General features: G+C 30.1%; 1 protein-coding gene across 1 annotated transcript; it reads right to left on the minus strand.

The window, feature by feature from the left end:
• Nucleotides 1-4: 4 nt before the first annotated feature.
• LOC119615335 lies at nucleotides 5-12,735 on the minus strand (the record flags this gene model as incomplete). Its single annotated transcript, XM_037971400.1, has 5 exons — nucleotides 12,683-12,735; nucleotides 821-1,109; nucleotides 463-757; nucleotides 292-303; nucleotides 5-39 (listed from the first exon to the last, which is right to left on the minus strand). Coding segments are annotated over exons 2-5 (612 nt in total), but the record flags the coding sequence as incomplete, so codon positions are not given.
• Between the last annotated feature and the right edge of the window lie 1,375 nt (nucleotides 12,736-14,110).

Genomic DNA, 14,110 nt, shown 5'->3' on the forward strand with positions numbered 1-14,110 from the left:
GGCCCATATTGCAGATTTTGAAATGACAGGGTGACATGTCTGTAAAATGAGAATTAAAAGGATTAGATAAGAGAAACATTTAAAAAGAAGAGAAAGCTTAATCATTAAAGTGACCTATTGCAGAACTAGCAACGTAACTAATGCTTAGGGGAAAGTTAAAGAACTAGTTCCATTAAGTCAAGAGATACACATAGGAAAATCATTATGGAAATTACAATTAGATAATAAAATAGCAAGAAAATTAATAAAAGTTAAAAAAATAACAAAATATAAATAATTTAGCAAACTTACAATGTTTACGAACTAAATTCCATGCAAAATAATAGTAATATTTTTAGTTGTGTTTATCCAAAATAAGAATAATTTTTTAAAAAAATATATGTACATAAAAGTAAACAAAATTTAATTAAAAAAATTAATTAAAATATAAAAAATTCTTAATTCATAAAAAAAACTACTCACACTGCACATTCTTCTTAATATTATGATCTTTAAACGTCAATTGATTTGCAGACATTGAGGCTGAAGTCTTTAAACCCTTTAAAGGCATTAGATTTGTATTCTCCTCACGTATATCTTCATCATATGATTCCGAATTAGAGGAAGCCAATTGCCTTAAACGTTCAAAAAATTTCGTATTAAAAAATTCATTACTCTCCTCGAGACCATTGTTCTCATTGTAGTCTAAAGTTAAAACCAAATCACGTAGTCCCGGCCATTTGTTTAAATAATTGGGTTGATTGTGATGATATCTTTTCTATTTTTTAAAAGAGAACAATTTAAACTTTATTTTTTTATTGTTATAAATAAAAATATTTACCAATTTATTAAATAATTTTTCGCCATTTGTGTTTGTCATTATTTCATTTAGAAATAAATCCTCCTGTTGTTGCTCCTCTTGTACAACATCGTTTGTGGGTTTGTTGGATAAAAGTGTTTCTAAATTTGGTCTTGCCATAGTTTCTGTAAACAACATTGTCCATATGATTGACAGCATTAGAATGTTGGTAAATTGACGATTGCGTCTTTGAAAACAACATTTTTTAGCTTTGAGTTTCATTGTTAAAGACGACATGTTATGACACAACATTTTGTCTTTAATTGGTAATCTGTAAAAGAAAGTTAAAGAAGGAACAGTTTTCAATTAAATGCTTATGACAAGTTTAATGGTTTATGGCCGCATTACTGGCTCTTTTATCGTTGCAGGGATTTAGGAGTAATTGATTAGAATTATCAACTAGTGGTGAAGTATTGAACTACACGGAAACACTTCCCACAACTCCGAAAACATTTCGAAATAGGTGAGCCGAGGAGGGGCGAATAACTGGACGAACTAACGAACGAACGAACTAACGAACGAACGAACGAACGACGAACGAACGAACGAAAGAACGAAGAACGAAAGAACGAACGAACGAAACGAACGAAACGAAGAACGAACGAACGAACGAACGTAACGAACGAACGAACGAAACGAACGAACGAAGAACGAAACGAACGAACGAACGAACGAACGAACGAACGAACGAACGAACGAACGAACGAACGAACGAACGAACGAACGAACGAACGAACGAACGAACGAACGAACAACGAACGAACGAACGAACGAACGAACGAACGAACGAAACGAACGAACGAACGAACGAACGAACGAAACGAACGAACGAACGAACGAACGAACGAACGAACGAACGAACGAACGAACGAACGAACGAACGAACGAACGAACGAACGAACGAAACGAACGAACGAACGAACGAACGAACGAACGAACGAACGAACGAACGAACGAAACGAACGAACGAACGAACGAAACGAACGAACGAACGAACGAACGAACGAACGAACGAACGAACGAACGAACGAACGAACAACGAACGAACGACGAACGAACGAACGAACGAACGAAAACGAACGAACGAACGAACGAAAACGAACGAACGAACGAAACGAACGAACGAACGAACGAACGAACAACGAACGAACGAAGAACGAACGAACGAACGAACGAACGAACGAACGACGAACGAAAGAACGAACGAACGAACGAACGAACGAACGAACGAACGAAAGAACGAACGAACGAACGAACAACGAACGAACGAACGAACGAACGAACGAACGAACGAAAGAACGAACGAACGAACGAACGAACGAACGAACGAACGAACGAACGAACGAACGAACGAACGAACGAACGAACGAAACGAAACGAAAACGAACGAACGAACGAACGAAACGAAAACGAACGAACGAACGAACGAACGAGAACGAACGAACGAACGAACGAACGAACGAACGAACGAACGAACGAACGAACGAACGAACGACGAACAACGAACGAACGAACGACGAACGAACGAACGAACGAACGAACGAACGAACGAACGAACGAACGAACGAACGAACGAACGAACGAACGAACGAACGAACGAACGAACGAAACGAACGAACTAACGAACGAACGAACGAACGAACGAACGAACTAACGTAAACGAACGAACGAACAAAACGAACTAACGAACGAACTAACGAACGAACAACGAACGAACGAACGAATAAACAATACAAACGAACGAACAACGACTAACTAAACGAACGAACGAACTAATACTAAGAACTAACGAAACTAACTAACTAAAACGTAACAACTAAACTAACGAACTAACGAACTAACTACCTAACTAACAACGAACTAACTAACTAACGAACTAACTAACAACTAAACGAACTAAACGAACAACTAACTACAACTAAACTAACTAACGAACAACAACTAAACTAACTAACTAACTAATACTACTAACTAACTAACTAACTAAACTAACTAACTAACTACTAACTAAACTAACTAACTAACTAACTAACTAACTAACTAACTAACTAACTAACTAACTAACCTAACTCTAACTAACTAACTAACAAAGGCGGACTTCTAACAAAGTTGCAGAGCCCTTACAGAATATACGGTTGTATACGGTTTAAACTATGAAAGAATTTCTATTTTGAATCTCTTGAGAAAAGCATGCTAACGGGGGTTGATCTTTTTCCAGTCCTGTGAATCAATCAATGTATAAATCAAATTTCGATTATTCGTTCAATCTATAAACGGAGTGTCTCTTCTAAGATTCTGTAAGTCAACTATCGAAGGATTTCGATTTCAAAAAAAAAAAGTAAAATATTGAAGTCGGGTATTTTCTGACAAGGTTAATAAATCGACTATCTGGCCTCGAAAAAATGGATAAACTCGAATATTTATTGAGGGGTTGATCGTTTCCCAGTCTTGCGTTACAATTAATGAATGACATTGGATACATGAGGTCACTCTTATAGGTTTTTATTATAAGACTTTCGATTAAGCCATTCTTTGCAGAAAAAAGTCGAAGTCGATTTTTTATTAGAACAAAGTCTGTAATTAGTCGAATAATCGATTTTATAAATTTTAAGTTAAAGTGGGAAACAATTGAATAATCGAGTTTGTTAATAAAACTCCAAAAAAGTCGAAAGATGTCAGATAAAGTCGATATGAAATTGAAAATAATTTTGTTACGGAAGGACCAAGGGCTGATTCGGTAAAAGTTTTTGTCGACTTTCTAAAAGTCAACTATTTCAACATTTTAAAAAGTCGGTAAAATGACTTTTTATTCATAACTGTAATTATATATATATAAGAATTCGAAATTTAAATATACTTTAAATTACAAACACATTATATATTCCAAAAACACTAACACTAATAAATTAAAGCCACTTAATTACAAAAAATTTAACAATTAACACCAACAACAAAAACAAGGCAACAGTTGATTTGACTAAAGGGTTACATGAAAACTTTTTGTAAAAAAAGTGTTTAGTTAAATAGGGTTTCCTATTACCAACAAGTAAACAAACACCTCTCATTTTTTACTCCCTTAAACAGTATTTTAAATATTTATGAATATGACCATAAAACTTTTCATCTATTCATACCTTCACAATTATTCCTTTTATTTCATCTAAGACTCCTGCAATTACGTACATACGTCAAACTTTCAATTGTTTATTTAGTGTTTTTCAAGTATAAATGAGTATCCATCCATTTTAAATAAAATGCTCAACAAGTGTTGAAATTTCAACACTTGACATCAGTCACGTTGACAGTTGTTAACAATTTGCCTTTTCTTTTGTTACCTTTTGATTTTCAAGAACTTTAGTAGAAAAGTTTTTATATTTATGTAAATTGTTAGGAAATTTTTATTTCTTCTATTTACAGATTTCTTCAAAAAAATATTGTATAAATGTTTACGCCAACAAAACAAAATTAAAACTATTTTTTAAGTGTTAAATTATTTATGTATTATGAAACCACGATTTATTTAATTTGTTTGATATCGAACCTTTACTGCTGTTTTGTTTGTAATTTGAAATTTTATAAATTATTGAAATGCTAATCTAAGCTAAAGTTACTAAAAGCTTTTCGTAGATTAATTAACAATGTACTTTGTTTATTAACAAGACTTGTTAAATTTGGTATAACTTGGTTTGTACTAGTTTTTACTCAATTATTATTGGTTAAAATCTCATGAATTGAAAACAAAATCTTATTGGTTTATTTTTACAATTACGTGGACGAAATAATCTTGATGAGTTTTTCCTAACACTTAGAAGAAATTAATTTTCTAGAATCATTTATTCATCGCTGCATTTTAAGACTTCATTGAAATGAACTGAAATGAACGTTTGTACTTTAGTATATAGACTAGCCTATAGTCTAGTCTATAGTCTAGCCTATAGTCTAGTCTATAGTCTAGTCTATAGTCTAGTCTATAGTCTAGTCTATAGTCTAGTCTATAGTCTAGTCTATAGTCTAGTCTATAGTCTAGTCTATAGTCTAGTCTATAGTCTAGTCTATAGTCTAGTCTATAGTCTAGTCTATAGTCTAGTCTATAGTCTAGTCTATAGTCTAGTCTATAGTCTAGTCTATAGTCTAGTCTATAGTCTAGTCTATAGTCTAGTCTATAGTCTAGTCTATAGTCTAGTCTATAGTCTAGTCTATAGTCTAGTCTATAGTCTAGTCTATAGTCTAGTCTATAGTCTAGTCTATAGTCTAGTCTATAGTCTAGTCTATAGTCTAGTCTATAGTCTAGTCTATAGTCTAGTCTATAGTCTAGTCTATAGTCTAGTCTATAGTCTAGTCTATAGTCTAGTCTATAGTCTAGTCTATAGTCTAGTCTATAGTCTAGTCTATAGTCTAGTCTATAGTCTAGTCTATAGTCTAGTCTATAGTCTAGTCTATAGTCTAGTCTATAGTCTAGTCTATAGTCTAGTCTATAGTCTAGTCTATAGTCTAGTCTATAGTCTAGTCTATAGTCTAGTCTATAGTCTAGTCTATAGTCTAGTCTATAGTCTAGTCTATAGTCTAGTCTATAGTCTAGTCTATAGTCTAGTCTATAGTCTAGTCTATAGTCTAGTCTATAGTCTAGTCTATAGTCTAGTCTATAGTCTAGTCTATAGTCTAGTCTATAGTCTAGTCTATAGTCTAGTCTATAGTCTAGTCTATAGTCTAGTCTATAGTCTAGTCTATAGTCTAGTCTATAGTCTAGTCTATAGTCTAGTCTATAGTCTAGTCTAGTCTAGTCTATAGTCTAGTCTATAGTCTAGTCTATAGTCTAGTCTATAGTCTAGTCTATAGTCTAGTCTATAGTCTAGTCTATAGTCTAGTCTATAGTCTAGTCTATAGTCTAGTCTATAGTCTAGTCTATAGTCTAGTCTATAGTCTAGTCTATAGTCTAGTCTATAGTCTAGTCTATAGTCTAGTCTATAGTCTAGTCTAGTCTAGTCTAGTCTATAGTCTAGTCTATAGTCTAGTCTATAGTCTAGTCTATAGTCTAGTCTATAGTCTAGTCTATAGTCTAGTCTATAGTCTAGTCTATAGTCTAGTCTATAGTCTAGTCTATAGTCTAGTCTATAGTCTAGGCTCTAGTCTTGTCTATAGTCTCACTCAAGGTTCACGTATCAACGCACCCTCGATCTCAATAATTCGAAATCTATAGAGCTATCATTATGGACAATCGAACTTGTTTGATGAGAGATCGCCATCTAATTTTAATCTCTTAGACTTTTATTAGACTCTTTCTTATTGGCTGCTGTTAAAAGACGATTATGATTTCGGTTTTATTGCCGACCCATTTTTTTCAATTATTTTCTTATTTAGCCCCACTGTGCATTATGTTGATGCAATTTTAACAATTTGTTTAACATAAATCTGTCCAATTAAATAATAGCATTATCAAGTGTTTTAAAAGACTGATTTTAATAAAAAAGCATTATGAAGCATTTTTTTATGAAACACTGAATTTTGAAATCGTATTGAGGAGCAAAGTACAACTATGGTTTATTTTTAGACAAAGGTCTGTGACTTAGTTTTAATTAACTTCTTAAAGTCTCTTGGTTGGATGTTAATTTTAGAATTTTTCAATATATTATATTGAAAATGTCTACTAAATTGCTTCCCCAGGCACGTGCAATCAAAATATTACTACGTCATTATTATACAACTTCCTTGTAATGTGAACGTATAGAGTTGCTATTGAAATGTATGTTATTACCTAGCAAAACAAATTTAATTAACAACTTTTTGTTATAAATAATTAATAGAATTTTAATTAATTTAGATTAGCAGGTATAGATTTTGCTGTAAATATTATATAGTTTTTTAATTTATTTAATAATAATTGTTTATATTATTTAGTGCTCATTATTTAATTCAATATAATAAAATATACAAATATTTAAATAATATTCACCACGATCATTATTTAGCCGTCTATTTCATATTTAAAGATAAGAAAATAGAAACGTATTTATATACATATGTATTTGTTGTTATTGTTTACTTAATATATGTGTCTAATTATAATTTGTCTAATTAAAGATTATAGTTTTTGACATATACACTCTCTTCACTTATTTTGTCATAAAGTTTATTAAACTTCTAATATGTTATCACACAGTTTCATATTAAAAAAAAAAAATTATCAAATATTAAACGAATAATACAAAATTAACTTCAATTCTGAATTAGAAAGTATTTTAATAGAAGTATTAAAATGTTTGTTTATAAAGAATATAGGTTGAAATTTTATATGACCTATTTTTTGGTAAATTACGATTCTTAATTTATCGTATATGGAATGGTTTTTTAACTAGCCTATGGACCAGTCTATGAGCTAGTCTATTGTTTTTTCTATGGAATAGTAAAATGACTAGTCTATGGACTCCTCTATGAACTATTCTGTGGACGAGTAAATGGACTAGAATACAGACTAGTATATGGCCTAGTATATATACTACTATATGGACTAGTTTATGGACTAGTATATAGACTAGTATATGGACTAGTCTCAACTTTACTACTCTATGGACTACTAAACTATGGACTTCTTTGTGGACCCTTCTATGAACTAAACTCAGGATTTGCATGAACTAATATATGAACTAGTATATAAACTTTTATAATGACTAGTCTATGAAGTAGTCTATTGACTAACCTATAGACTAGTCTAGTCTATAGCCATGTCTAAAATCTAATCTATAGTCAACTCTAGGCTATAGTCTAGTCAAAAGTCTAGTTATTGTCTAGTCTATAGTATAGACTATAGCCTAGTCTATAGTCTAGTCTGTAGTCTAGTCTATAGTCAAGTCTATAGTCTAGTCTATAGTCTAGGCTATAGTCTAGTCTATAGTCTAGTCTATAGTCTAGTCTATAGTCTAGTCTATAGTCTAGTCTATAGTCTAGTCTATAGTCTAATCTATAGATAAGTCTATAGTCTAGTCTATAGTCTAGTCTAGTCTATAATCTAGTCTAAAGTCTAGTCTAAAGTCTAGTCTATAGTCTAGTATATAGACTAGTATATAGTTTAGTCTATAGTCTAGTTTATATATTAATCTACAGTCTACTCTATAGTCCAGCCTATAGTCTTGTCTATAGTCTAGTCTATAATCTAGTCTATAATCTAGTCTATAGTCTAGTCTATAGTCTAGTCCATAGTCTAGTCTATAGTCTAGTCTATAGTCTAGTCTATAGTCAAGTCTATAGTCTAGTCTATAGTCTAGTCTATAGTCTAGTTTATAGTCTAGTCTATAGTTAAGTCTATATATAATCTAGGCTATAGTCTAGTCTATAGTCTAGGCTATAGTCTAGTCTATAGTCTAGTCTATAGTCTAGTCTATAGTCTAGTTTATAGTCTAGTCTATAATCTAGTCTATAGTCTAGTCTATAGTCTAGTCTATAGTCTAGTCTACAGTCAAGTCTATAGTCTACAGTCTAGTCGATAGTCTAGTCTGTAGTCTAGTCTAGTCTATAGTCTAGTCTATAGTCTAGTCTACAGTCTAGTCTATAGTCTAGTCTATAATCTAGTCTATAATCTAGTCTATAATCTAGTCTATAATCTAGTCTATAGTCTAGTCGATAGTCTAGTCTATAGTCTAGTCTATAGTCTAGTCTATAGTCTAATCGATAGTCTAGTCTATAGTCTAGTCTATAGTCTAGGCTATAGTCTAGTCTATAGTACAGTCTACAGTCTAGTCTATAGTCTAGTCTATAATCTAGTCTATAGTCTAGTCTATAATCTATTCTATAGTCTAGTCTATAGTCTAGTCTATAGTCTAGTCTATAGTCTAGTCGATAGTCTAGTCTATAGCCTAGTCTATAGTCTAGTCTATAGTCTAGTCTATAGTCTAGTCTATAGACTAGTCTATAGTCTATGGGCTAGTCCATAGACATGAACTGGTGTTCCGCTGTAAAAAAGAACTGAAGGAAATAAAAAGTACTAAATTGTCTATCCTTGATATGAACTACATGATACTGCTACATGAGAGAGAGAGAGTAAGTACGCTGGAGTAAATGGAGTAAGCAAGCGTTGTTCTTACTCTCTTCCTTAACAAGGTGCTTCTTTCCTGTAGAAAATTTCTAGACGTTTTAATTTTTTATAAAAATAATAATTGTTTAAATTAAATTCTTACAATTAAATTAATGTTTTCCTATCAAATAAAAAATTGTCATTATTAACGTTTTTTGTTTTAATTTTAATTTGCTATTTTAAATTATGATATTTCTCAATGAATAAATTATTCTATTTTAAATTTAAACGTGGCATATATGTATTGTGCAATACCCTTATAAATTTCTACATTTTTATTAATTTTTTTTTTTTATTTTAAAAGAAAGTTCAATGAAATAATCTTTTAGTAGAGATTAGCCTTGAATATATAGCTGTTTTAAATAATGATGATAATTAGTTACTGGCATTTTATGAAGACCAAATAAATGAGGTAATGATTAATTAGTTGACACGCTTAGAGACAAATTTTTCAAATTGATATTACACTGTTTTAAAGAAATTATGTATATAAAAGCAGATTGTATTACTTTATGAAGACTTTCAAATAAAGAGAATTTGTTTATTCTGAGAGTAGGGAGCGGCAACTATAGCCAGCAGGAACTGAGAGTTATACGTTATTTAGCTGCAGATAAAGCGAAATTAAATGAACTAATACAGTTGAATGAAAAACTCTTATTGAAAGAAGTTTTGATTTTAAGAGAGCTCTCTCATTTCGAATTTTCCTCTTGCCTACCATTGTTTTGGTAATGTATGTATTTAAAACAGTTTCTGTTTTAAAGTAAATAATCTGGCGATTTTTTCTTAATGTTAATTGAAAATTTGTGTTCTTATCTCAATATCGCTTTTAAATTTTTATTTAAAAAACGTAAAACGCAATATTTTTATTACCCAATTATCAATAAAGTAATCTATGTTTAAACATAAACATAATTTTTAAAAGAAATTTTATTTAAATTTAAAAAAAATGGGGTCATTGTCTTCAGATATACCTTTTCTTTAATATAATCCAGTAAAATGAAATTAATCATTGATTTAGACGTTGTACTTAGTCAAAACTTAAACACTGACTTTTGTTACTTTCAAATTCAAACGTGTGTTCTTAAGATTAGGAAATATATAAAAAAGAAGCTGAATCTTAGGAAATATGTAAAAATGAAACTGAATCTTAATTACGCACGTATTTAAATTTATATTAATTCTTCCTTTTTTCATACAGCTGATAACACTTTTTTCTTTTTTTATACAAAAAAAAATTAAAACATCACGAGACTTTTATAATAAATAATACGAAATATTAAGGCTTAATCATACATTTTTCTTGAAATTTATTAGCAAAAACAAAAACTGATAATTTACTTGCTACTGATATTGAGTTAAATTTTAAGAAAACGCCCATTTTTTAAGGCGCCTTAGAGAGATTTTGGTTTTATTTTATTAAAATTATTTGATTAAATTTAAAAATTTGTTTCTAATTATATTCAAAAAATGATGATGCAATTTGCATTATTCAAATTTTTATGATGATTTCTTTTTGCATTTTCGAGTTTTGGTTTTATTTTGGGTTATTATATCTTAGCGAAAGTCCGTTCCTTTACAGTATATGTATATATTCCGAGTCCTTAAAGATAGCGAAATCGATTTAGCCAAGCCTATGTGACCGTCTGTCTGTCTGCATAAGTACTTTATGTGAGCACCTGACTTTACGGCCTTACATAATGGTGGTACTTTTACAACCACAGTATGATGACTCACCACCGTCCTTTACAAAGAACACGGAGGTGGCAATTTTTGTACATGATTCATCCGTTTCATGTACAAGCACTTTATTTAAGTATTCGAGTTAACTAAACTCTGACCATTGCTGCCCCGTTGCTTAATTTCTGAGATACAAACCATCAAGCAGTTCGGTAAACCAAACTACGGGGGCATCAAATTAGCCAAAGAAAAATTCTTATCGTATCCATTTAACTCTAACCCATTTCCATCTTTAGTCTCACAGCACTGAACTTATTTAGAAATATAGATTTCACCGAGCATCAGTTCTTGAACTAATATTCTCTTTCCGCTTGTACCAGATTATAGGGTTTTCTGCTTCAGCCCAGATCAAATCATTCCAAAGAAAAGCCAAGGATACATTTGACGCCACCAGTTTAGTACTATCAGCCAAGCTTTCAAGAAGTTCGCAAAGAAACCCATGAAAAAATTCACATTCTCGATTATTTTTTTTCGGAAATTTTGTCAGAAATCTTTATATTCGTCCAAAGATCACAGATTTTAATTCCTTTTGCCCTAAGGCCTCTAGTAGCTATAATCAAAATTGAGTCTAAACTGATTACAAAAAGAGGCTCTTAAAAGACTGTTTCTGAAGAGTTGCTAAACAAATTGTGAGTGGCCTTAAATGAGTTGATACAATTCTCATTTCGTTTATAAAATTACAGTTCGGTCGGACATTCCCGACCTATTTAACATACGACTTAAAGTTACCCCTAGCCACCGATTGCCAAAATAACTAGCAATCCTATGAAGAAGTCAATCGTCACCCCAGTATCATTAATGATAAGAAAACAAGTTTACAAAATGAGTCAGAAATTCTCAGAAATAGGGCTCATAAATGACTCAATAATGACTCAACAAAGATTATAAAATGAATCAAACATTGTCAGAAGTGGAGCTCATAAATGACTCTGTTAGAAGAGTCGTGAATAGTGTACTATAATAATTTATGATCAGAAAAAAGATTGTAAAATTAGCCGGAAATGATCAGAAGTGAGAATCATAAATGATCAGAAAAAACATCATAAAATGAGTATAAAATTATCAGAAGTGGGACTCATAAATGACTCTTTTAGAAGAGTCTCGGATAGGGTAACATTTTTTCACAACGAAAGTAGCATTTATGACCAGATAATGAGCTCATATATAATAATTTTAATCGTCCAGAAGAGTCATAAATGTCTCGAATGGGTAGCAGCAATCATTGATTCACCTGTATGGCGTATGATAAATAAATATATGAATTTTATCAATCATACGTCATGGATACACAACATTCTTTACAAATATTTTTATAAACTATTGTATACAAATTTCTAGTTTTTTTTTATAGTAAAGAGAATTTTTATTAAAAAAATTAATTTAAATTTTAGATTAATAATGCCTGTCAATTTCTTAATAAATTTTTATATATTTCATAGTATCACTCCTACTTAAAATGGCTAGACTAAAGTCTAGTTGCCATTTATGATTAAGAGACCTTCAATGAACATAGAAAGTGATATGTTTTATATGAATAATAATATGATGAAATATTTGAAATAATTAAAGTCATCTTATTTAAAAAAAATCTTTAAGAACTTTAAATTGTTCTCTAAATCCAAAAATCTTATAAAATCCATAAAATTACCTTAGATATTTTGTCTACAAAATCAATTTCTATATAATAATTTTATTGAAAATTGTTCTATATTCAGACCAGTCTATAGTTCAGACTATAAGTCAGTTTATAGTCCAGATTAAAGTGAAGACTTTAGAATACAATATAGAGCAAACTATAGTTTTATCTATAGCTCACAAATGGGTCATAGTTTTGTTCCAGACTATAGTCCAGACTTTAAAGCAGTCTACAGATCTTACTGAACACTATACTATAGACTATTATAATAATTTATTAATTATTTTTTAATTGTTTCATACAAAATTTGATTTTTTTTTTTTTTCATTTATTGTTTCTGAATTACTCAGCTATTATTAAGCCGTCGCTTAAACAAAAATTTTTAATCAATTTTTTTTTTACTCACCGAAAATTAATTCAATTTATTCTGCAATTAATGTTTTTAATAACGAACACTCTTCTTCTATTTTTAGTTTTTAACACTTTATTTATTAATTTTTTTAATTAATTTATTAAAAACTATTTCAAATTTATATTTTCTGTTATTTTTATTTTTATTCACTTTCACTTGATTTGCTATTGCAATCACTTCTTTTATGAATAAATCTATAACTGACAGTTTTAACAGTTACTTTGTTAATGTGCCACAACTGTTCGCGGTCAACATTTTTTATATATAGGAGAGCAGATTTACCGTTATATTACAACACAAAGTCTATTTTACTAATACCATTACACACACAAGCTGTAAAAGTTTTATAACAGGTAAAAATGTTAAAAGCAACAATAATAAACAAGTGTTTTCTTGTTTTAGTTGCTAAATTGTAGTTGTTTTTTTCTCATGCACAACAACACTTGTTGATATCTTATAGCGAGAGTTTAAAAAAATCACTCACTCACACACACACAAATACTAAAGTTGGCAAATATGATATCCGTTTCGTTTTTCCGACACGATTTTAACAACGAAGTTGTTGCATATACGAACCAACATATGAATTTTTATATTTTGAAATTTTTCACGAAATATATCTTTGTATTTGTTTATATTGTTGTTGTTGCTGTTTGATGTTTAACTTTCATTTTAACCCTTAAATTATGCTTTTCATTATTGTTGTTTAGCTGGTGGGTGTTATTTTACGTCAATTTGTTATGTTTTTTTTTAATTTTTTTAATAATTAATTTTAAAATAGTATTTTTAAAAACAGTTTTTGTTGTCTTTACTTAGAAAGTCTAAATTATACTACTTCTATCTTGATCATATTTCAAATGCTTATAGTATTTTTTTTTTAATTTTTTTGTCTTTTGAGTTTTATTTATAAGATTTGTGTTTTTTTATTTTGCTTTTGATTTTTTTTATTAAAATTAAGATTTTACTAGATTTATATTGAAATTTTTATATGCGAATAAGAAATACGACATTTTAAGGGGTGTGGTGTGGCTTTAATTAAAAAAAAAAAGAAATTTAAATATAATCTTAACAAATTTAATTGATTATGTTAAAATAAAGATTTATTTTTCTTATACATTACTTGATTTGTCAGTTCTATTTTATACTATAGTCTAGAATATAGACTAGTCTAGACTATAGCCTAGTCTATAGTCTAGTCTATAGTCTAGTCTTTAGTGTAGTTTATAGTCTAGTCTATAGTCTAGTCTATAGTCTAGTCTTTAGTGTAGTTTATAGTCTAGTCTATAGTCTAGTCTAGTCTAGAGTCTAGTCTATAGTCTAGTCTATAGTCTAGTCTATAGTCTAGTCTATAGTCTAGTCTATAGTCTAGTCTATAGTCTAGTCTAGTCTATAGTCTAGTCTATAGTCTAGTCTAGTAGTCTA

The sequence above is a fragment of the Lucilia sericata genome, unplaced genomic scaffold (genome assembly GCF_015586225.1).
Source record: "Lucilia sericata isolate MDLA Ls3-8-SP2 unplaced genomic scaffold, ASM1558622v1 Contig004967F_arrow, whole genome shotgun sequence".
In the NCBI taxonomy this organism is placed as follows: Eukaryota; Metazoa; Arthropoda; class Insecta; order Diptera; family Calliphoridae; genus Lucilia; species Lucilia sericata.